This window comes from Danio aesculapii, chromosome 10, assembly GCF_903798145.1.
Source record: "Danio aesculapii chromosome 10, fDanAes4.1, whole genome shotgun sequence".
Taxonomy (NCBI): domain Eukaryota; kingdom Metazoa; phylum Chordata; class Actinopteri; order Cypriniformes; family Danionidae; genus Danio; species Danio aesculapii.
The window spans coordinates 36540735-36566927 of record NC_079444.1 but is presented as its reverse complement, the minus strand read 5'-3'; the positions used below and the strand labels follow the sequence as shown (position 1 = coordinate 36566927).

The 26193-nt window shown below is 36.7% G+C and overlaps 2 protein-coding genes across 2 annotated transcripts in view; both read left to right on the top strand.

The window, feature by feature from the left end:
• The window catches only part of sez6a (seizure related 6 homolog a), a 100603-nt gene extending 98882 nt beyond the window's left edge, over positions 1-1721 (top strand). The window contains exons 14-16 of the mRNA XM_056467591.1: positions 1238-1273; positions 1367-1475; positions 1559-1721. Of these exons, the coding sequence (XP_056323566.1) occupies positions 1238-1273; positions 1367-1475; positions 1559-1721 (308 nt within the window). The remainder of the gene's footprint in view (positions 1-1237; positions 1274-1366; positions 1476-1558) is intronic.
• Positions 1722-10484: 8763 nt separating this feature from the next.
• Positions 10485-24470, top strand: phf12a (PHD finger protein 12a). The gene is made up of 15 exons (XM_056467028.1): positions 10485-10935; positions 11166-11347; positions 13430-13502; positions 16008-16431; positions 16512-16632; positions 18138-18270; positions 18393-18557; positions 20341-20484; positions 20568-21150; positions 21225-21341; positions 21424-21567; positions 21643-21735; positions 21815-21897; positions 21977-22115; positions 23606-24470. The coding sequence occupies exons 1-15, from the start codon at positions 10870-10872 to the stop codon at positions 23962-23964; spliced, it is 2826 nt and encodes a 941-aa protein (XP_056323003.1). The 5' UTR covers positions 10485-10869; the 3' UTR covers positions 23965-24470.
• The last annotated feature ends 1723 nt before the right edge of the window (positions 24471-26193 follow it).

Here is a 26193-nt window from a genome sequence, read left to right as displayed (position 1 = left end):
GTACCTGGAGGAAACCCACGTGTACACAGAGAGAACATACAAACTCCACACAGAAATGCCAACTGACCCAGCTGGAACTCGAAACTGTTACCTACTTGCTGTAAGGGGACAGTGCTAACCACTGAGCTACTGTGCCACACTATTATTAATAACATTATCAACAATTATCAATAATATTATTGAAAGTCTTTAAATAATTTTTATTTGCTTTTATTTTTTATTGTATAACTTCTTTTTCTCCATAATTTAGATTCTATTGTTGTTATTATTATTTTGTTGTTATTGTTTTTATTTTAAGCTCATGAGTGGTTGTCTAAGCGTTTCACTGCATGTCATACTGTGTATGACTCCATATGTGACCAATAAAATGTGAATTTATTATTCATTTATTTTTATATATTTTTTCTTTTTGAAGTATTTTACCATTTTTAAATTTGTAAGAAAGGAAATTAATTCAATTAAAATCTATTTTCTGCAATTAAATAGAAATATTAATAACATCAATGATGTTTATTACTATTATTATTATTATTATTATTATTATTATTATTATTATTATTATTAAAATATTAAAGCACTATTTTCTTTAGTGTAAAAAAATATATACATGATTTCACATAAGATGATATTGTTTTTCAGCATCCTTAAGCATTAGTCATAATATTATAATATGTTAGTGGTTGTGATATTTATATTATCAGAAAATCCTTGGCATAAATTGTTCAAATCATTCTGTTTACATAAAGTCTTCGGTAAATAAAAGGTCTGAACTGGCAAGCATATTTTAAAATAATTATCTTTAAGTATTTTAAAATGAAATTAACAAATAATGTAGTTTATAATTTAACCTAACTTAAACCATTAGTTTTGAACGTTAATTGAAAGTTAGTTTGGCTGCTTTTAGAACAAACATTAAACAAAACACTTCTATTAAATAAGATTAACAGAGATATTTTTATTATTATACTTAGAGACTCTAATGATTACTCCTTTAGTACAGTATAATAATAATAACAACAACAATAACAAAAATAACAACAACAACAATAACAACAACAACAACAACAACAACAACAACAACAAATTATTGTATATTCCTAGTTTTATAATAATAACAATAGTCAATAATTGATAATAATATTAATATACCCCCTTTAGTGCAGGTGACATCTTGCATGATATTTGAAGAACTGTTTAATGAATCAAGTGTCTAACAGTTGTCATCTGTGCTTTTCAGCTTCCTCAAGAAACACTGAACAACACAGACTGAACGGTGAAACTATTTCTAGCATTATCAAGTCATTTATCACTGAAACTTTAACTTATTTCATCATTAAATGTTTTTTAATTGTCCTGTTTATTATAGCTGCTGATTCAGAGTTTGATGTGGAAGGCGTGAACATTGCCATCGCGGTTCTGATCCCTGTGGCAGTGGTGCTGATGCTGCTCTTGATGGTTTTTCTCTGTATCTCAATGTAAGTTGCAAGGGCAAATAAAAGTGCTTACTGTTTTAAATGTTTTTTGTTAATATAGTTATGGTTTGTGTGTGTCTCTACAGAGCTCAAAGTAAGAGTCTTCAGCTCCCCGGGTCATCTTCTCCACCGTACGACAACATGACTGAAGAATCTGCCTTTGATAACCCTGTGTATGAGACGGGAGTAAGTATGGATGCCATGAACCTGAGAGACGTGGCTTCAAACAACACCATCGTCCTGTCTTGATCAACCCATCCTGCCATTCCACTCATCATCTGTGACCCTAATCTACAGACTTGATACTAGAAACAGGAGATTAAACAGTTAGACAGCTAAACAACAAAGACAAAGGCCAGTAATAATAATGGTAGCATCAAAAGTATCGACTCCGGTACTGAAATTTCCCCGCCTGACATTTGACAGATATTAATGTGATTGGCTCAAATGGCCATAGCTTCCCCTCTCTGCACTACTCTTCTCAAACAGTGTTGGATAAAAAGTCATGCATTACATTGTAAGTACGGTTGCTGCTGCACAATTTATCTACCTAATAACACTACCTAATAAAAGTCCTGTTGTCAATCCCAGCTGTAGAAGCAACAAATAATAACTTGACTTCTAGTTGATCATTTGGAAAAGTGGCAGATTTTTCCAATAAAGCATCTGTTTCTACATCTCAATCATCACAAATACTGCAGAAGACCTATTGGAACCCGGACCCAAGATTTTCATAGAAATCAGTCAGGTTTGGTGAAGGAAAAATCATGGTTTGAGGTTACATTCAGTATGGGGGCGTGTGAGAGATCTGCAGAGTGAATGGCAACATCAACAGCCTGAGGTATCAAGACATTTGTGCTGCCCATTACATTACAAACCACTGGAGAGGACAAATTCTTCAGCAGGATAGCGCTCCTTCTCATACTTCAGCCTCCACATCAAAGTTCCGGAAAGCAAAGAAGGTCAAGGTGCTCCAGGATTGGCCAGTTCAGTCACTAGACATGAACATCATTGAGCATGTCTGGGGTAAGATGGAGGAGGCGGCATTGAAGCTGAATCCAAAGAATCTTGATGAACTCTGGGAGTCCTGCAAGAACGCTTTCTTTGCCATTCCAGATGACTTTTAATAAGACGATTAATAAGTTATTTGAGTCATTGCAGAGATGTATGGATGCAGTCCTCCAAGCTCATGGGAATCATACACAATCTTCATTCTTTTTCCACTGGACCATGACTTTATATTCTATACTGTACATCATTTCTGTTAAGTGACAAGACTTTTGTCTAAGCAAAGTCAGACCTTACTGTCCTAATTAAATAATTTAAAATCAAGGCATGACGAGATTTTATTTCGGTAAAATAAGCGTAATCTAGAGGCCTTTGCCTTTCATATAAGCCACTTCTGATACCAAATAATCAACTAAAAGTCCAGTTATTATTTGTTGTTCGTAAAACTAGGATAGGCAACAAGACTTTTGTCAGACAGTATATAAGCAATACACATATCGAAGACAAGTGATAAATAACATTTATTTATATGTTTGTCTAAAGTTGACCAATCAAATGGGGCCTTACTATTTTTAGCCCCGCCTTCACAGTAGTTGCTGTTCTGCTATTAGCTGAAGTGACCCAAAGGTGAGCCCAGAGCTCAAAATAAAAATGGCAGGAGTCAAGAGGAAAATGACCACAGCCAATCAGAGTCGGAATATCTGCCATGGTTTTCACTCATTCGTAGCGTTTCAAAGACTAAATGCTAGCACCTTGACACAGTTTTTTATGATTTTTTTAATTATCATTTTAAATGAATGATTTAAAAAAAAAGCTAATAAACATAGCATTTTTCTAGGGAAATGTTATATCGTAAGAAATATCGTTATTGCAATACTTAACAACAAATAATTTATATTGCATCTTTTTCCAGTATTTTAAGCCTACCTTAATAAAAAAAAATTATGCCAAAAAAAAAACACGTACTTTCACATTAAAAAGTAACTAAGTAACATATTTAGCTACTTTTTTTTTTTTAAGTTGCTTTAAATTGTAATATACTTTTCCCCCAATACTGTTCATAAAGCGCGAACACAAATACTTGGAGACTGGAGCATTTGAAAGCCGCGTCTATACATCAGCGTGAAACTAAAAGGAGGACCAGATATATAAATGCAATGAGCTTAAGATCATTAAATCTTAATATCATAAATTTTTATGATATTATTTCCAATTTTATGAATATTTATTTTAGTGTCTTTTTTGGTTTACATAGGGGCTATAATGTAAAAAAAAAAAAAGTACTAATTTTTATTGGCAACATATGAACAGCTGCTAAATGAAAACCTTCCCCAGGTTTATAGTTGGTCTATAGCCCTATTTAGATGGTAACATCAGGGATTTACAATATTTACAGGAAGTAGTTGGTGATTTTATTGCCGTCTGAATGTTGAATTTTGCTGGTTTTCTTTCATAACCTGCATAAAAATCCCTAACCAGTTACAGTACGTACAGTTTATTTGACAAATGACAAGTTCACATCTGAATCCATATTTCAGAGTTGCTTAAGTACATTGTCAACTTGTAAATCGTTTTTTCAACATTGAAACGCATTGTATGGTTGCACCTTGTGGTCACTTCCATCAGAAAAGCAGGCTCTTGTGCATTAATAATTATATTATCCAACGTGCTAGAACGTTTGCATCCGTATACAGACCGTTTATCATTGACTAGCCATCAAAAGCCATCTTTCTTGTATTGTTTTGCGTTCCAATATAACTGGCGGTTGTGACTAGGATGATCCCACCAGCGTGTTTGAATCTAGCTTGAGCTTGATCAGGATTAGCGCTAAACTCTGCAGGAAAGTGGATCTCATGAGCCACGTATGAGGATCCCACATATAAATACTAGCATCTGACTAAGCGCGTGAATGATCATGTGAGACACATATTTCTGGGTTTGAAGGATTACAAACTCTTGACATCCACAGCAAAATTATCTTCATCATGCATTTAATCATCGAGGAGATTCTGATTTTACAGACGTCCCGTTCTATAAACTTTTAATGCATTTTTATGTTCACAACAACAGCATTTTGGGGATCTGAAAATGCTAAATATTCTAAGCTAGTTTATAAACTGCACGTCTTTGCATTTTTTTGTTAAGTATAAAACTGCAAAAATGGTATTTCCTGACAATGGTGACAACATGAGCACTTGTATTACAGTATACATGAGGTCTGGACCATAAATCAATAGCAGACCACAGTACTGTCTAGGCATAAACACAGTGTTTCTTTATAGAGTGAGAACTACTGGCCTGTAAACCGAATACAGCACTTTAGTCAGGGATATTTTCACATGTAACCTCAATCTACATGTTCTCACGTTGGACATTCTTACTAATACTGGAGCACCTCATACTGTACAGGTATCTAGGCCTGTCACGATATCTATGTCTCTGTTGTACGATATATTGTACCAAAATATATTGCGATAAACAATATTAATGTAATTTTAAGACCATTTCATGCCACTTATTAAATAATGCCAGAATGACAATACAATATCATCACGATGCAAGTACACTCTTCCATAGAACACATAATATTTCATTTAATTATAGTGATTTTAATAATTAGGCATTGGAATCAGAATGCTAATGTAAATAATAATAAATGTTAACAAAAAGTGCAAGATAAAAAATAAAAGGCTGCGATATCTGCTACCAGATCAACTATACTATAGTATATAATATACTATAATATTATAAGTAGTCTACTATAATATTATAGTAGTATTTATTGTAAACACTATAGTGTTTAACTATACTGACACCTCCAATAGAGGTCGAGATGTTGTGCAATCAGCTAAAATTGGATTTTATGTGTGGGCGATATATATTGCATCACCAAAAAGGATTGAGGTCATGTCCATGTGTTGTTCGATAAGTCATATTGATTATTGTGACAGGCCTACAAGTATCATCTCATTATCATCCAGCATTAAGAATAATGTTCACATTTTTGTGTCGAGGTCTGTCCTAATCCCATATTATTTGTTTGTAATATTACTTTCTCAATATTAGTCTCGCAGGATTTCTTGCTGTTTTTAAGTTTGCATATCTTCCATCACTTTTGTCTTATCTGTTTTGTTCTATATTCTGATTCAAATAATCACAATATATAAATAAACATATCTGAGATTATCATAACTGCACTACTGTTCAAAAGTCAATGCATTTGGATTTATTTATAGGGACAGAAAGACACTGATGTATATTTTTCAGTTTTTAAATAGATGAACTGTCTATGCAAAGAATAAAACAAATGTATCATGATTTCCTCAATAACATGAAGCAAAATAGCTTTTGTTGACACTGATTATATGGCAAGTCCCACTGAAAACTTCATAAAATTCAGCTTTAACAGTAACAAATTATATTTCAAAATATATTATAATTATGGGTGTAATGGATCACGGTCTGCGATTTGTACGGATCACAACCCACGTGACCTGTGGATTAATACTTTTTGTTTTTCTTGTAGATAATGGGTCTCAAACTCGATTCCTGGAGGGCCGCAGCTCTGCACAGTCTTGCTCCAACCCTAAACAAACAAAGCTGATCCAACTAATTAAAGTGTTCAAGACTACTAGACTTTCAAGCAGGGGTGAGTTGGACGTGGTTGGAGCTAAAATCAGCAGAGCTGTGACCCTCCAGGAACTGAGTTTGAGACCACTGTTGTAGATTAATCCTAATTTTGTAACAACTGCAGAAAGATCGCCTCTCGCGTCATTCAAATCACATGTATGAAAGCATTTAGGCTTTCCTATAAAATATAATGATGATGGAAAAAGTTGTGGGGTGTTATTCGGGATGTGGTGGTGGGTTTTTTAGGTTATTAAAGGTGTTTTCTGTCACTACTTGTTTAGCCTGCATTAATGCATTCAGCTGTACAATTAATTATTAAAAGATCGGGATCTCAACACCGACACAACATAAAGTATAAATTATAGTGATTTGCATGTTTATTAATCCTTCGAATCGCTGCATTGAAAATCTGAAAACACAAAAATCAAGAAAGAGATTTAGTCTTTAGTCTTTTGAGTTCGTTATGAAGTTACAAACAGCCAAATAACATTTGGAATAAAATCACCGTAATATGCATTCAACAACGCTCAAAAATGAAAGTTGTAGGCAGCAATTACATTATTTAACCAATAGGTCGCGACAACCAGCCATCAAAAATGCCACTGAATAATTCCTCAAATTATCAAATCGCAATGAAACATTAAGGCCCAATCCCAATTCTAACCTTTAGCTCTTTCCCTTACCCATCGTTTTGCGCATTCACATCAAGGGGTAGAGGTGTCCCTATTCTCTTTAGCTTTAAGGCATGGGGCTAAGGGGTGAATTGCTCTTCGAATGAAGATTTTTCAGCACCACACTCGAAACCAATGGAACCAATGAAAATTTCCCAGAACAGAACCCGGATTTAAGGAGATCCACAAATTTGTATTTTTTGTCATTTTTACAACAAACAAGCACATGTTTTAATATATTCATAACCACGTTCGTGTTTTACCATCATGCTTTTAAAAAAAAAAAAAAAAAAAAAAAAAAAAAGTTACATTTCGCTATCTATAATCCATATTAATAATCCTGTATAGCAGTCCCACAACATTCTGACACTCGAAAACCCTGTCAGAAAAGTCTAGTGGCTGGGAATGAGCTTTTTACAGTGTCTGCTATAATGTTAGTGCTGTTTTCGTGTGTTTACAGAGATGAATATGGCCACTGTGTAAATGCACAGTAGTACGAAATTGCCACATTAGATCGTTATGATAACATAATATATGCCTTCAGTGATTTCCAGAAGATAAATACCAAAAAATAACACGACTGGAATAACTACAGCAGGCGCTATCGTCTGATCTCATATGAAGCATGAGATCGCGATGACATATCATGACGTGTGCAGGTGCTATACAGCTGTGCCAGTACTTAGGAGTAAATTTTAAAGCCCTTCCCCATGGCCCTTAAAACCGAGGGCTAAGGGGAAGGGCTTTAAAATTTACTCCTAAGAATGTTTTTTGGTATTTATCTTCTGGAAATCACTGAAGGCATATATTATGTTATCATAACGATCTAATGTGGCAATAATTTCGTAATACTGTGCATTTACACAGTGGCCATATTCATCTCTGTAAACACACGAAAACAGCACTAAAATAGAATTGGGATTGGGCCTAAGTTTTATGAGTGAATAACTGAATAATTTATTGAAAATGAGACTAAAAATAAATGTGTTTTACAAATTATAATGTTCGATTTCTACATTTAGCGTTATCAGCAACAGTAACAATGAATTTTTCACAGTACTGAATATTTTACAATTTATTTTTATTCAGCTCATCATTTCTTCATATTATTATGTTATTAAGTTATGTTTGTTAAAACCAAAAGTGTCTTACAGTATTGTTTTTGTAATAAATGGAAAACAAATTACGTTTGTCTCCTCTCGTTTATGGCTGATCCGCCAACGGTCCAATCTGTGATCCGAGCTGTGAGATTTGTGATCCGTTACACAACTAATTATAATGATTTGAAATTGTGATAAATTTTCACAGTATTGCAGTTTTAACCTTTTCAAAAACATTCAAACATTTTACTTTCCTCAAACTTTTGAATGGTAGTAGTAATTAAATGTGTGTTATGTTAGAGAGTATTGCTGCTAAAGCTTTGTATATTTCTTATCCACATGCTTTCTACATGTTTTACCATCAGCTGCATTTGACAGGGGTCTGAATAAATCTGAAATCATATTTGTTTATCTTTTCAGGATGCAAGGCAATACGAGGTGTGTATGTAGAATCCATCTGTATTTCTTTTGCCACCTCTCCTGTTTTTCTGCTGGGCTCCTGTAAATGTTTTTTTTTTTCTCTCTACGACCTCTGATAGCACGTTAAAGATGGTGGACAATGGGCTAGTATTTCTGTAGCACATAAAAGCCTGAGGTTTGTGGTTTCTCATTTTTCCCTTGATAAAACCCCAAGGCACACACCTTGAGTCTGGACTTAATCAGAATGCACTGGATTCACTGTTTCACATTGAGGAACAACAGAGGTGGAAGCTGTGTCCTCCCACATGCATCCAAAACATATGAGATTTTCAGTCTTGAGTTGCACTGGTGATGGTGACAAACCATGTATAACACTCTTGCTGTATAGAAGCTTATTTGCAGAAAACTTTGTAAATAAACCGTCTTAAAAAATATGCTGTTGTGTGTTTTTATTATTTAAAACAGTGTAGTTTAATGCAATAAGCCATTTATTGAACAACATTGCCTTTTAACCTTTCTAATATATTAAATGAAATATTTTCTATAAATATGAATATTATAATTAATAAAGTCATTATTGTCAGGGTGTGAATTATACATTGACGATGGGGGGATGGGAGGGTTTCAACTTTTCGGTAGTAGTTTGGTAATGCATGCTTCAGTGAATCAAATTTATGAATGTATTTAAGTTACATCTCATTTATTAACAAAATGCATACATTTAAGTTGTTTGAGAGATATTTAGTGACTATTTTAGAGTTTACTGGCAGTCAAAGTATACAAATTATGTCTAATCTTTCTTTTAAGGCTACAAGCAGATAAACACACCTATTTTACAAGAAGCGTGTTTTGTGAATACTTAAGATGTGCTTTCAGACTGTTGAATCATATTTTTCCAAGCACTGATTAGCACAATTATGCATTCCCAATGGCATGAACCATTATGTGGGGTCAAATGTATATTTATATTATACTTTTTAAATTATTAATATTTAAGATATAAATCAGAGAAAGCTATTTCTTACTATTAATGGGCTGACCACCCAATTCATCCCGGATATCTTTCAGAGGGGGATCAAGCATTACTTTTGGGCGTCTGACATTGGTATTAAATTGATACACGTGACTAATAATAAAATTGCACATCTATAAACAAACTAAACGAATAGGCCTAATAAATTCACCATCATTGTTCACTGCTCGTTGATGTTTTAACAATTCCACTCCACAACCATGTCATAAAAAAATTGCTTCATCGCTTCTCTTTCGCTCATTGGTTCATGTCACGTCGACGACAAAACGGACCAATCAGAGGCCAGAGGTTTCCCTCACAATACAAAGAAGCTTGAACACGTAAACAAACCGGATAATGGCATTTGCTTTCTAAGCATCGATGGCTGATGTATTAAATCAGCGCCTAATGCAGCATAAAGACACATTGGCGATTCCCACAATTACAACGTTGACAGAGAAGTTTTAAAAAGGAGGAAAAGAGCAAGATGGCTCCACTGTTGACGAAAAGCGATGCCTGACCGCGAATGAATCGCTATTTGAACCGGCTCTTTTTTGAAAATTCATTCGAACCGATTCAAACAGTGTTCGCAAATCATTCGGTTGTAAACAATGGACAGTTTAGCAAAAAGTAAACAAATGTCATCGTTTATTTACCATTGTGGTTATATATAACCTAAAATGTTTCTTCTAATGTAAGCAGAATTAAAGTTTGAGTCACAATTCACTTTTAATAAATAGCAAAAAAAGACAACAAATGAAAACTATGGCTGCCGATGCATTCTGTTGCTTTTTGGAGGGTGAATACGTTTCACATGTACTTTGTGTGTGCGTGCGTGCGTGCGTGCGTGTATGTGTGTTAACAGTCCCTTGCAAGATAATACTTCTGTTGTCTATTGGCGTCAAATTGTAAGGTGGTTGACTTGTTGGAACCATAAACAATACAAAACTCGTAAACAACAGTATTTCAAATGTGTATTATAGAAATATTTATTGTAACATTCAGTATTATTTAATTTTAAATATTTATTATTAAATACGTGTGTGATGGTGGCAAATCGGTGATTTGATTCTACTGAGCCGGTTTACTAAAAAGATCCGATTCTCTAAACGAATTGAACTCCCAGCTCTACTGACGGGGCGACGCATGCGCACACGGGTTTGTGCGTCAGTAAGCGCGAGCGTTCCTTCATCACAACAGAGACGCTCCGCCGTTAAGTCGCCTTTCACCGGGAGAAAAACGTTTGTTTACCGCCTCTGCCAGTTCCCTGCATGACCTGGTCTTCAGGGGGGCTTGATGTTAGACGTCTTCGCATCATGGATTTACTGGTAACGTCTGTGTGTTTATTCTTCCTTCTGTTACCGGGCCGGAGTCTCGCAGAGCACCGGGGATAGAGGCCTCCGCGCGCCTGCTCGATTAACGGAGAGCCCGCGCGGAGCCACAACACACAGGGGCGGGAAATCATTCGTGTTTTTGGCAGAGGTCAAAAGCTATTCATCTGACTGGGGTCGAGGTGCAGCGGCTGGCGAATTCGGAACCAGTCGGGACCGGTGTTGATGTGGGGTAAAATGGAGACCCCGACGATCATGTACGATCTGGATACCTCCGGCGGGCTGATGGAGGTAAAACACACTCTCATGCTCCCGTTTATTCCTCTCTCCACTACCCGGTTCCCAATCTCTATGTAGCCGCTAACAGCTCACGAATGTCATCCATAGTATAGGCTGCCTTCACATGGGCGCGCACGCGCGCTCACGGTTACGGCCCAACAATGGCTCGAGTTGCTGTGATGCAAGACGCGTAACGTTACAGATGTTTCACTAATGAGTTTCTGAATTTCCTCCCTCTGTAGAAAATCCAGACCCTGCTGGCTCCACCCAAGTCTGAGGATGGAGAGAAAAAGAACAGGAAGCCGGACAGGAGCACCAGGAGATCTGGAAGGGCCAACAACCATGACACCTGTGACAGCTGCAGGGAAGGAGGAGATCTGCTGTGCTGTGATCACTGTCCTGCTGCTTTCCATCTACAGTGCTGGTGTGTTCCTGAGCTGTTTGAGCAACGACTGTTGGTCAGGTTTAGTTGGGCACAACAGAAAGGTTTTGAGGTGACGGCTAGACATGCTTCAGATTTGGCTGATGTTGAGATGCAACATCATGTTTGCTGCCGGGGTTTATTTATATGCTTGATGATTCTTGAATGAGCTGGGAAAATCTATTGCAGGGAGCTGATACATAATCATGAGCCACAGACATCTGTGACTGCGACAGCACCTACATTATGGAGAGATAGGTTTACATGACAATGTTGTACTGAAAATGGACGTTTTTTTCCCCCTGTTTGTTCATTATGGGCAACATTGTTGACAAAAATTCTGGTTTACACAGAACAATCAAAATGACCAAAAACACTATATTATGCATGCTAGGCCAGAGCAGTTAGCCATGTCACTTTGTAAAGCAACATTACACTTATCCTGTAGTCTGCTATTGTTGTTTTTCTGATCAAGTATTCGTGTATGTGATAAGTAATGCACAGCACCATTTTCACAAATCTGCATTCTGCATTTTCACAACACACGCTAAAACTTGTTTAGGCTACCAAAATGGCACGGTTTTATAAAAGAACAAATATTTTAGTTTTCTAACATTTTGTAAAGGCATGTTTTGTTTGTTATGGATATAACACTTCCCCTGGGGATGGGTTTTTTTTCTCTTATGTTAAAACTGATTTTCAACAATTTAGTACAAACCGTCATGGTAAACTTCATAAGATCATGTTCGCTTTTAAGTACAGCATCTACATGTATCAAAATCCAGTTAACGACCAATATAAATATAAAACCAACCCTCCGTCCACCTTTTCTTTAACAGTAATCCATTATACTAAGATGTGTCACAATATGGCAGCGAACATTTGTTGCTACTTCAGTTTTCGTTGAGACTTTAGGCTGCTTTCACTCTGCCAGTTTAGTCTGAAACAATGTAGTTTGCCACAAAACTGCTCATGTAAATGCTGTTATGTGGACCTGGGCTAGCTAACCAGAACTACATTTAGGAGGTGGTCTAAATTTCATGCAATGTCACTGTGGCTTGATTCGCATGAATGGAAAGCAACTTGGACTTGGGTGTGCACTTGCTCAGGAAGTAAATTTACTTGTGCATGCATTTTAGCCAGTGACAATGTCATAAGTTCAATGCACATATAGGGGATTACCGTTTGATGATTTACCCTGAATATCAGTGAGAGAGCATGCTGACTGAGTGCCATCAGAACTGCATTTTAATGTCTGCAATCAGCCTTCTCCTCCACTACGATGTGTTGTGTTCTCTTTGCTGTTTATAATAACACGAAACTACTTGTGCATCCTCGTTCTGCAATGACGTAATGCACCAGTGTTCATTGAAATCAAAACCAGACCGACATATTCACACTGACTGTAGCAGACATGCCCAGTGCAAAATCCTTTGTGTTGCAGTTGATCAGTTGGAGTGTAGAAGGTTAGAATTCCTGTATTTTCTTGTTGTTTATACTTTGTTTTTGGGGAGCTGAACTGATTCCATGCGAGTTTGAGGAGAAACACATGCAGCTGGTGGCCCATGGGCCCTGAAAATCTGCCATGCTGCCCTTCATTAGTGCTGTAACTTCTAGAGTTTCTGGTATTCATTTCATGGGCTTCAAAAACCAGCAGTTATATATGAAGCTCTTAATGGCTTTTAAGCAGTTTTAGATCAGTCTTGAAGTTATTTAAATGTGGGAAATTATTAAGTTAACACTAAGTTTAGCTGCACCAGTTGATTTAGTACAGAATCGGACAGCCTGGTGCTTTCAAGCTTAATAACACAAAGAAAGTGTTTGGACATCGATATGTTAGCATTTGTGCAGTGAATTAGGTAACAGAGAGTTCTTTCTTATAAACAGAGGTATTAATTTACCTTCTTTTTTGCAGACTGAGTATATATATATAGATGGTTTTTATTCCAAGTCAACTCTTTTAAATGTGTGGCTGTTTTTTTTTATTGTAGTATTGAATTGCTGTTAGTAACAGAGCTGTGCAGGTTTGCGGAGTGTTAGATGAAGCCTGTAGTTTTACCCCGGACTTTGTTTACATTTCCTCAGTAACCCGCCATTGAGCAGAGAAATGCTGCCCCCTGGTGACTGGATGTGTCATCGCTGTACCGTTCGCAGAAAGGTAGGTGTAAAATTAAGGCAGACATGTATAATAGTAATAAACACTAATTATTAAAGGCCTTTTTATATTTCACAGTATTATTTCAATTGATATAATAAATTAATGTCTGATTATTACATATTTACTAAATCTTACACTTTTAAATTTACTTTTTTGTATGTGGTATGTTGTATAGGACCCAGTGAAGTCGTCATTTTTCTAGACTTATTTTATTACATTTTCAATAGTTTTTTTTTTTTTTTGTTAATTAAATCGAGAAAAAATATTATATACATAAAGTATTATTAACCATATTACATAAAGTATTATTACATTACCTATTATTATTATTATTATTATTATTATTGCTGTTGTCGTTACCCTGAGAAGTACATCGTACTATATGGTGTTGATATATTTCTGATAATTTCTTCAAGTTAATCCAAAGTTTTGATGTTGACATTACATAAATTAAATTGCTTTCATTGTCCGCATCACAGAAGTCACAGCAGGGTTTCTGCCAGTTTCACAAAGTTAAATTTTATATACGTTTCTTTATTTAACCAGATAAAAAAACACATTGAGATCAAGATCTCATTTACAAGGGTGACCTGGGCCAGAGGTTCGCAACACACGACTTATGAAAAAAATAATATGAATATTAATCAGGGATGTGATTCTTCATTATAAGTACGGATTTCTGTGTTTTCCGAGCTTAATGGGGAGACCCCTGTTTTTTTATTGGGGGGGTCATTTTATTTCTATAATGTGTGCGTATGATGAAGCTGCTGACAATATGCAAGATTATGAAATCGCTTTGAATGCGTGTACGACTGTGCATACTTTTTCTACTTCTGATATTTACACATCACGACCACGTTCGTGCTGTACATTATAAATAAAGGCAGATTTGTTTTAATCCTCTGTAAGTCATCAGTTCTTATGTCTTCATTCATTCAGTGCTACCTGAAATAGAATACCTGAAAGTTTCATAAGTTTAGATGATATTACAAATTTATAAAAATATATTTTATAATTAAAACTATTAAAAAGCAGGGACTATGCTGAAAGTGATAAACAATGTATAATATTTTGCAGGGTGGCATGTTAAAGTATATTAGGCTGCTCAATTCACCTGGACTAAATATTTTTACAGTTATTGTTAACAGACTAGTAGTTTATCACGTGGAATGAAGAGTCGACTAAATCACTAGAAAAAATATATTCTTTGGCCTAACAGAGTTAGTAGTGCCATCTAGCGGCGGTGTGGATCTTTTTTTTTTTTTTACAGGTACAATTATAAACTTATTAAACATTATTTAGGTGACAGTAAATTGCTAAGCATTTAAACTGATAAAACAAAAAATAAAACTTAAATTTTGTGGTCAATATCAAATATTTATATAAAGAATATTTATTATTTTTTAAATTATTTCTATTATTTATTTTAAAAACACACATTATTTATATATATTTAAATAAAAAAAAAATGAAAGGTTCGCCTCCACATTTCAGTTCGAACCTGGGGAACAGTCAAATGATAAGATTCACTTGAATGTAGGGAATACTGGCTTTTTGACTTATAAAGAAGGGAACTTGGGTAGAAAGGCACCAGAAGCAGAAGAGCCTTGAAGACCAGAGTCTTAAGACCGTTATGAAGGAAATTTTAGACCTATACTGGACAAATGCTAAGGATTTTTCTTGAATATCCTTGTTGGAAAAGATTTTCATGTGCCCTATCAAAAATTATTATTATAATACATTTATAAGATTATAAGATGCAAAACAATGTGTGTTTATGCTTCATTTTATATATATATATATATATATATATATATATATATATATATATATATATAATCAAAGTAAGATATGTACAGCTACTCAGCTAACATGAAAATGACTGTTATATTTTCTAGTTCCTCTAAAAAGCCCGCCCTCAAGAGGCTCTGCTTGGTCAGCTAACATAATGTGCTGTGATTCGCAGATTAGCTCCACATCACCCGCAAGCGTCTCTGTTATAACATTACAGCATCCCTGGCCACGCCCCGTCGCTGCACGGGTTGTACACGCGTAACCTGAAGGGTTTATGATCTCATTAACCCGGATGTTTTTGTAGGCTTTGCTAAGCTATCTCTGTAAAAGCCAATGTCTCCCTTTGCATTGAACTTTGAGCACGCTACATTCAGAGATGTTTATGTTCACACAGCTACATTACACATCAACTAAATTTTCAAATATGATATCGTAGTGGACCACCCCTTTAAGGGATTGTTGGTGATTGTATGGGCGTTATTGGCTAGAATGGGCAGCTATACATAAACAATGAAAAATTAAGACTTGTTAAAATCAGATTTAAGACCTACAACACAATATTTCTGTAGATTTAAAACTTTTTAAGGCCTATAATTTAGCTTTTGAGATTTAAAAGACATCAAGACCCCACAGATTCCCTGCACAGGTTCTTTTTTGTATAGAATTAAACAATGTGCATATAAAATTATTAATTTTGTTTTCTGGTAACAGAAAAGGGAACAGAAGAAAGAGCAAATTAACGGCCTTCTGGAGCGGCAGCTGGGGAAGCAGACTCCTCCTCCAGCTCCTGAGCAGGATTGCGGGACGTTACGGCTGAATCCCTCTGTGGGGACGGGTGGCACAGGGCTACGGACCGCCGTTGCACAGGTGCGACTCTTGGAGAGACGTCCCAGCAGCCGACCTGCGACCCCCAACTCCAACACTTCTTCAGCAGACACCCCCACACCATCCGAGCAGAACGACATGGAAGACCTCCTGGATGTGGAGGATGAGACTCAGGGTTCGGAGCCTGAACTCTCGAATACCACAACCACCCTCAAAAGACCATTTGACCTCCTAATAGCCGCCGCCATGCAGAGAAACCCCACGCAGTTCCAGCTTCCGAATGACCTCACCTGCACAACCGCACTTCCAGGTACAGGACATCTCAATCACACTGTTCAGAAAGTGTACAATTTAGAAACTCTGCTGATGCCGCTGTTCTTTTCTTCTCAGGCACCAGCAAAAGGAGAAGGAAAGACGAGTTATCCAGCAAGAGTGTTAAACGGCCACAACACGAGCTGGACAGTTGTGGACTGGTTCCACTGCCTGTTAAAATGTGCTACACATGCAGCAGGTATGAGGCTTTTTATTATTACACACATTTATAAAATCTACTGGTGGCACGGTGGTTCAGTGTTTAGCACTGTCGCCTCACAGCAAGAAGGTCCCAGCTGGGCCAGTTGGCATTTGTGTGTGGAGTTTGCATGTTTTCCCCAAGTACGTGTGCGTTTCCTCCAGGTGTTCCGGTTTCCCCCACAGTCCAAAGACATGTGGTACAGGTGAATCGGGTAAACAAAATTGGCCATACTGTATGAGTGTGTGTGAATGTGAGTGTATGGGTGTTTTCCAATACTGGGTTGCGGCTGGAAGGGCATCCGCTGTGTAAAACATGCTGGAATAGTTGTCGGTGGCGACCCATGATAAATAAGGAACTAAAACAGAAGGAAAATGAATAAATGAACGAATGAATATAAACTACTAGTCAACGTTTTTTTTTTTGTTTTGTTTATTTATTAAGTGTATTTTGGCCACCAAAATGGTTGTTTATGAAATGTCGGTTTAAAATGTCGGTTTTTAAAATGAGATTCATATTATCAGTATAATTACTCCTTTTATTCTTCTGATCCTTAAAAAAATCTTTATAATTAATATAAAAAAAAAGTTGTGCTGCTTCATTTTGTGGAAATTGTTATTTTGTGTTTTTTTGTAAAAAAAAAAAAAAAAAAAAAAACATTATGACACTGTTTTAAAAATCATTTTAACATTATAAAAGTCTGTAAAAGTTTTTGTAAAATGCATTTATCAATTTCTTAAAAAAATAAAGACTTTTGATAACTAGAGGTACTTTTGTTTTTGTTTTTTTTGTTTTTTTGGGGCGATTACCAATAACTTTAAGCAATATCAGCCAATACTGATCACAGGGTCTAATCGAAACCTTTTATAAGTCATGTTTTTAAAAATGTATATTACAAATAACTCATGTTTTCAAAACCGTTTTGGATGATATGTGTGAACGGCACAAATTACAATTATTAAAATACACTATCTTCCTGTTGAGTACCCCTGCTTTTGGATAGTATGATGCCATGGCAGCTGTTGTGCGAGCTCTTCAAATGGGGCAAATAAAGAATTCATATTTTCCACATATAATATCCACAGGTTACCGCTGAACATGGGGCAAGTCATATTACATTGCATAAGGACAGAGGGCACATTTCACCAAAGTCCCTTTAAGGAAAGTCATTTCACACGACGGCCATCTTTGAAATGCCTCTCGGGCACACACCCTGTTCTTGCACAATGTAAAACAATAAATTAATTTTAAAAAATTGTATCGCGAGTTTTGCATCATCTGATCGGCCTTCATGGAGACCACTGATCAAACTCCCCCAAGCGATTATCAGCTGATAGTGATCGATGACCGTTCAATCGGAGCACACTTATTAATAAAGTATAAATTCCAAATCATAACACTATTTTGGCTTTAGAGACATTAAGTTCAAGAAGTTTTGTTTGAGTTCATGTGTGTCTTCTTTCATTATTATTAATGATGTGGGGTTTATTTTCTCTCTCTCGCAGGAGCTGCCGATTGGCTCCACTGATCCAGTGTGACTTTTGCCCTCTCTTATTTCACATGGACTGTTTGGACCCGCCTCTCACTGCCTTCCCCACGGGCAGGTGGATGTGTCCCAACCACATCCAGAACCTTGTAGTAAGAAAGCTTACTTAAAAATGAATACTAAGACGTGTATATATAACATACATGGTATTTCCATATCCTAAACACCTGAACCAACATGCCAATAATTCATTCTTTTTTCCCTTTCCTCAAAGCTGAACCAGAGATCCTTAACCATCAGCAACCGTTGCCAGTTATTTGACCAGTTTCAGGACTGTATATCCCAGCATGCAGTCAAGCTGGACTTCCTCCAGCGGATACATCGACAACACCCCCCTATACAGCGATCAACTCATGCCCAAAGCAAAAAGACTTTAAAGGTGATCTGATGTCTTTTAAAGTCACTCAGCATTTACATGCATTAATAAAAAAATGTGGATGACAATGCAGACAAGTACGAATACCTTGCTTTTTCATAATACATCACAATATTGATCACATTTAGTCAGTAAGGGAAAAGGAGGTGAACTTGTGTCTGCTTAAACATATTCTACTGTATTATAAAAGGAGTCCAATCAAAATCTTTGTAAGTGGTCAAAAGAGGACAAGCTGAGAATAATTTAGACCCCATTTATACCTGTATTTAGCTGTGTACATCTAATCAGTTTTTTCTTTAACACAAAAGAAGATGTTTTTAAGAAAGCTGGAAATATGTAAGCATTGACTTCCATAGTATGTTTTTCCAATGGTTACAGGTTACCATTAGGGCTGGGCAATATGGCTTTTTAAAAAAAATAAATAAAAGATTTACGATTTAAATCAATTCCCCCTCTAAAAAAAATGCTTGAATTTGAAGGGTATTAACATATGAACACAAAAGTTCAGATGCAAAAACCTCTAAGTGCCATCTGAAATTTCTATTGAAAGTATTTTTCCTCAGCCTGCTTTGTTTATGTTGTGATATTTCACTTTAAAGACCAGGAAAAGAACTTATTATTTGCCATAAAAGGGATGTTACTGAACATACACACAGTAGCCAGATTAAAACGCTCATTTTAGAGGACAATTTAGATGGCATTTAGAGGTTTTTGCACCTGAACTCTTCATATATAATCTATATATATCCTTAGAATTATAATTAATTATAGGATATAAAAATGCTAAAGAAAAAAGCTGTCATTTAAAGATCAAATCTATTTACAAGCTTTATTTATAATTGCATACAAGTCTTTTATATTGTAATAGTAATAATAATAATAAATAATAATATGAAACAGTTTTATACAATTACAGTTAGAGTAAACCATTTAAGATTTATTTTATTAGGTTTTTTTTTTAATGAATGCAATCAGAAGTTTATTCATGTTTATTCTGTGTTATATGTTCATTTAAATACTTACATTAGGCTAGTAGATTGCATTTTATTGCTTTTATTTGCATTGGGTCGCTGCGTCTGGTAGATAAGTCTATAGCACTGAGCGAGTTGTCAGTGTTTATATTTACAGTAGGCTAATGAACGTCTTTGCGGCTGGCTCACGTCATTTATCCGGAAACAGCAGTGTTGGATTCCAATATAAGATTGCTTTCATTCCTTTCATATGCATGTCTGGTCCATTAATTGTCTTATCCATCACAACGTACCGTAAAAAAAATACAAGGTGTGGCATATGAATGTGTGACAAAGCCCTGAATTATGCTGTTTTTTTTTTTGTGGGTGTATTTGTGCACCAGTGCTTTTTTTTTTCCCTCAAAGAATGCAATATTGCAATAGTTCTTCCGTGCTCACTGATGCTGCCACATTGTTTGTGGGTTTCTATGGCTAATGCGGGAGGAACTACGGGAACCCAGAGAGTAGCGTCACGTGTTAGGGTGAAAACTGATTTTCATTCAAACAAATTGATGTAAACTTCCCACTCCAGTTAATCGATAAAAATCAATTTATCGCCCAGCCCCAGTCTCCATATTTCTTCAAATGATCTTCTTTTGTGTTTGACAGAATAAAGAAACTCATAATGGTTTAAAACCACATCAGTGAGAGTAAATTTTCCTTTTTGTGTGTACTATCCCTTTAATACTAGGTGCAAACATAAACCTGTATAACATTATTTATGGCCACTACTGAAGATGCGGAAACTCATTTGAGATAATATTGGGTTTTCACAGGTTCCAGATGCCATAAAGTCACAGTATCAGAATCCACCTACTCTGATGGCATCGGCAGGGGTCCGTGAGGGAGAACTGATCTGTACGGGCCTTCCAGAAGCTTCTGTCCCACAGCACTTAGCCAGTGAAGACGAACAGCGTCAGGTGTGTATGAGCTGCTCGCTGTTTATTTCTGATCTATTATTTACCTGAACCATTCATTTAATTTTGTTTGTGCTTTTGTATAGTGGCTCAAAGACATCATCTCACTGCAGTGCAGCATTATGAGGCATTTAAGGAACAGACAAACATCTCATTGGGATTCAGAGCGCACAGAAAAGACTGATCTGAAACTCAGAGACTCCTGCCAGAATGCAGCCTCGCAGGGCAGCCAGAACTCTTCGCCAAAAGTTCCCTGTAGCTCATGTACTGAGGGACTGTGTCCGAAATGTAAGACCACAAACGGCCCTGTAGACCAATCGGTTCGGTCCAATGGAACACAGGATCCTGTTAGAACCCAAAACAAGAGTGTTGACCGTGAAACGCCCTGTTTACCCACGCCCAGTCCACCCAATCATGCCAATTCTGGAGCCATGATCAAGGCAGAGGATGCCAGTTTAAAGTCTCGTGGTGGCACTGATGTCCCTCCTCCTGCTCGTGTCAAATCTGAGCCCCAAACTCCACAATGTGATCATGCTAAAACTCCACCGGCTTCAGATGCAGCTGTAAAAGTCTCGGACTCCACTGTGTGTACAGGAGCACATGCTGTTAAATCGCAAAAATTTACCTCAGACGCTGGGTCAAATGGACAGAGATCTCCATCTTCTTGTGGTAAATGCCTCTTTGTATAGCATGCATTTGATTAACACTGACCGAAATATTCATAGGCTGCTTTTTCTTCTCAGGTGGAAAGTCCAGCTTGGACTCAGTGATGACAGGAAGTGGGGACATCTCCTCTTGCACAGAACCCAACATGTCAGAGCTGTCCGGGCGGATAAAAGACATCATGCAGGGCAGTGGAGGTGGGTTTGTGTGCGTTTTTAATATAACCCATTTGGAACCCAGCATTAAATACAAAAAATTGTGTAACCGTTCGTTTTGCAGAAGTTGAGCTTAACTCATTGGATGAGAAATTCATCAAGCTTTTGGCCTGGCAGCGGATTCAGCAGCTTTTTGACTCAAAAACATCTCCTGTTCAGAGCAGTTCTCCTTTATCCGTTTCTCCGGCTCATAGGAAACACGGTGAAGGTATCAAACTTCTTTCATTACACTCTTACTGAAGTCTGTGTTTACATCCGTTTATGAATTCTTGTCTATTTACAGCCCAAAACAGGGAGGTGCAGGCGAGAGCTTCGTTCTGTTCAGTCTCAGGAAAGGCTGTCAACATGTGCTACAGGAGTCTGCACATCGGGACAGGTGATTATCATCCTGTGCCTGCAGGAAATGCATCATCCTTCAGTGTTCAGTGAAATGTAAATCTCATTTCTTATTCCAGGTGCTGATATGGACGTGTGCCTTACAAACTACGGGCATTGTAACTATGTTTCAGGGAAACATGCCTGTATATTTTATGATGAGGTATGCCATTTTAAACATTTAAGAGACAAAGATGGTTTAATCTCTTTTGAGTGATTCCAATCATTCTCTCCTCCTTCAGAATACCAAGCAGTATGAATTGCTGAACTACAGTGAACACGGGACAACCGTCGACAACATACTATATTCATGTGACTTTTCGGAGAAAATGAGCCAGAGTCAGTCCAGCAATCTTCTCACCAAAGTGCAGAACATCATCCGTGAGTTCATCTTTATTTACTTAGATTTTTTCTGTTTCAAATCATGAGGAAGCAGAAGCAACAATAGCTCATTTATTCTGTTTTGATATACATTAAAGCAAACTCTCAAATCAGAAGAAATGCATGGCATAGACGTGGGTTTTTTTAGTTGATCGTAGACTGGATGATATTATGATTGTTGACTGGATGATATATTGCTGTTTTAGTGATGTGGGAGCTGACATTGTCAAGAATGTCTCTCACTTTGCAAAAAGCAAGCAAAAATACGTTTCAAGAGTCCAAAAGCAATCACTGATCAATGAGGTTAGAATGACAAAATTATAAAAGCTACATTTATTTTCTTCTACAAATAAGACGACGAATCTTCATTTACAAATAAATCAGTCATTTTGAATGAGCGATTTAATGAATCACTCTTTAAGTCCCAATCCCAATTCTACCCCTTAGCCCTTTCCCCTCGTTACCCACGTGAAGGGGTCGGGGTGTCCCAATTCTCTTTAGCTCGAAGGCATAGGGCTAAGGGGAGGCGCTAGATACCCCTTGGAACGAAGATTTTTTAGGACCACACTCGAAACCGAGGTCGAACATTTCCCAGAATGCACCATCTACAACGGCGACATGGCTGCACACGGAAGGCAGGAGCAGAACAAACAAGCATATGTTTTAATACAGTCATAGCCACGTTTGTGTTTTATTGTCATGCTTTAAAAAATAAATAAATAAAAATCTAAAATTTCTTTATCTATAATCCATAATAATAACTCCTGTATAGCAGTGCCACAACATGCTGACACTGGAATACCCTGTCAGAAATGTCCTAGTGGCTGGGAATGAGCTTTTTACAGCATCTGCTATAATTTTAATGTTGTTGTCGTGTGTTTACATAAATGAATATGGCCAGGGTGTAAATGCACAGTACAGTTATGATCTTATTGCCACATTAGATCATTATGATAACATGATGTTGTTGCATTCAGTGATTTCCTGAAGATTATTACCAAAAATAACACAACTAGAATAACTACAGCAGTCGTGATCGTCTGATCTCAACGTCAAGTTTGCAACATCTAGCACAGGGATGGGCAAACTCGATCCTGGAGGGCCGGTGTCCCTGCATAGTTTTGCTCCAACCCTAATCAAACACACCTGCTTGTAGCTTTCTTGTGATCTTAAAGACACTAATTAGGGTGTTAAAGTGTGTTTGATTAGTGTTGGAGCAAAACTCTGCAGGGACACCGGCCCTCGAGGATCAAGTTTGCCCATGCCTGATCTAGCAGCATAATTAGCTGTGTTTTTATGGCTAAAAATCAACAGAAGTGAATGAGACCAAAAGTCTCAAGCCAATAAGTTTCCAATGGCTGCACTTGAATGTACGTGAAAGCGTCAGGTCAATATAATGAATTTAGAAAACTGATTGAATTTCCATTTCTTTATGACTTGGAAAAACAGACAGTAGCTAAGCAGCAGTATTAACTCAAATGTGTTTGCAGGACGCTGCAGGAAAAAGGAGCAAGAGGAGTCTCCCAATGGTGTTCCCTCAGCAAAAGAAGCCACGCATATGAGCTGCCAGTCCCAGGACGCTCCAGTCACTCCTTGTAACTGTAAAAACAGCGGCTCCCGTATGATCGGAGGCAGTGGTGCAGGATGGGAAGGCACTGCGCTCCTCCATCATGGAAGTCATGTCAAACTGGGCTGCTTGCAGTTTATTTTCAGCATCGCAGAGTTTGCCAACAAGCCACTTAAAGAGGAGCTCAGCGCCTGCAGCCTCGCTCCCACACCTGGCCAACAGGGGGAGCAGCTGAGCAAATCTACACCCAATCCTCCGCCACAACACAACCTTGCAACTTAACCCTGTACAGTTCATACGGTTTGCGAACTATTCTAATGTTCATACTCTTGCATGAGATGACGTTTTTCTAATTCCTTTGGACTTTTTTTTGGCAGATTGCACATTTTTTGTGTCTCAATGCAAGACTTGCATTTTTAAAGGGAAACTTTGGTCATCAGAACCGTTGAGCAGTTTTCACATGTAAAGATCCAAACATCTTCTATTTTGTGCCAGTAACAATAGTTTTTATATAAACAAGCGTCTTCTTTTTCCCTCTCCCATGAAAACGGATGCTTTTATTTATGTCCTCTGGAGCGAAAAGTGAGGAGACTTGTACATATGTTTATGTATATGTGTGAATAGACAAAACCACATGATTCAGCGCACAAAGTGCTCCAGTTTGTACCATTTCTGTCGTGCACCATTTGGTCCTTTATCTGTCTGTTTCATGTGTTCTGTACGTTTTCACAAGTTCTTGTCAAACGATGTAAATACAAACCATATTTTAAAATAACCTGCTTTAGAAATCCACAGCCTGTGTTTGTGTCATGCTTACAGAATGATTAACTTGTCTTCTCTAAGATTAGCTGTTGTTGTTCCTGCTACTACTACAACAACTAGGGATGCTCCGATCGATCCGCATCAGCCGATAATCACATTTCACGACTTGATCGGTACTCAGTGATCTGGCCGATCTCATAAACTGATCACAAGTGTTTGTCTAGGAGTTAATAACTCGGTTTATACATCCACAACGCTACAACACGTGAGCAATGATTATGAATTGCATGGTCAGTAATTTCTTACCATTTTTTTCTGTCTGTTTTATCTATTATTATTTTTGTAAAGCTGCTTCTGACCATTACATGTATGCAACATCATGGATTTATTCTCTTAGATAAGGTGAGATCTCGTACATATAGGGAAAGTGTGCTTATGCAAGGGCAAAGCTATTTAAAAGCTTGGAGCATCAGAATCAGTATTTGGTATTAGCTCATCATAATGACGAGGAATTTGTACTCTGCATCAGCTGCAAAAGTCCTGATCGAAGCATCCATAACAACAACTTCTAATACAAGAGGTTTGAAAAAAATATCCATTTTAAAGAGATAATGTGCCTAAATCGTTTGTGAGACAAATCATATCGTTAGTTTAGAAAAAGTGTTTAGGTTTTTACCTAAACCAGTGAAATTCTCGTCCAACGTATTATAAAACGAGTCAGGATTCTGGTCGATTTTAAATTGAAGGAGGGAACTATAAATATTTTAAGTGCTATGGTTACTCAAATATAGTTATTTTTGTCGGATCCATATACCAGAATTTTAAGAAGGCAGTAACTATATTTTGTAACGTATATAGAACGTGTAAAAGTTAAAAATATATATTCCACTTATTATAGTATTGATTCTATTTATTTGTATACATTTAATTCATTAGATGTTTCTAATCAATAAGTTTAATCATTCAGTTTTATATTGTAAATAACAAATAATAATATATATATATATAAATATTTTTTTATTTATACACAAAAAAAAAGATTACTGTTGTTTGTTCAAACTACCTGATTAGGGGATTTATAGTTTCCAGCATGCTTTTGCATGGGATTGAATTGAGAGGGAAACATTGACAATAAAAGTAATCTTGGGTGTTTAAAGTTAATAGAAAGACTTGTTAGAGTTTAATCTTCACTTTAATTTGAAGATTTAGAAGAGTTTCATGTAATGCTTTGAGTTGAGGTTACCACCTTGCAGAGGCACCCATGCTTTGGCAGCATAATTAGCAAAAATGCAGTTTGTTGCATTGCTCAGTGAGCAAAAACTGTCCTAAAATGAGTTCTGAGATCAGTCTCAATCAACTGTATATGTAACTCATGAAATATGCTTAAAAATGGCTCTTTCAGTTTGTTTACGGTAACTTTGAACCATGTGACGCATAATAGACATGCACGATATTATCAAACCTTTAAGTTTAAATTAAATAAAAATACAAATGCATTTAAAGTTTTATTTGATAAAATCATGTTGGACCAACTCAATTGCATTTAATTGTGCGAGTAGTTTTTTTTTAGTTGGTGCTAAACAAATTTATTGGATGGAAATCCTTCCCTCAATTAAATCATCCAATGAGTTGTGTGTGTGTGGGTGTGTGTGTGTGTGTGTGTGTGTGTGTGTGTGTGTGTGTGTGTGTGTAGTATTGTTTCTATTTATTCAAAAACATTATTTAGTTAATTAGAATTTTTATATTATG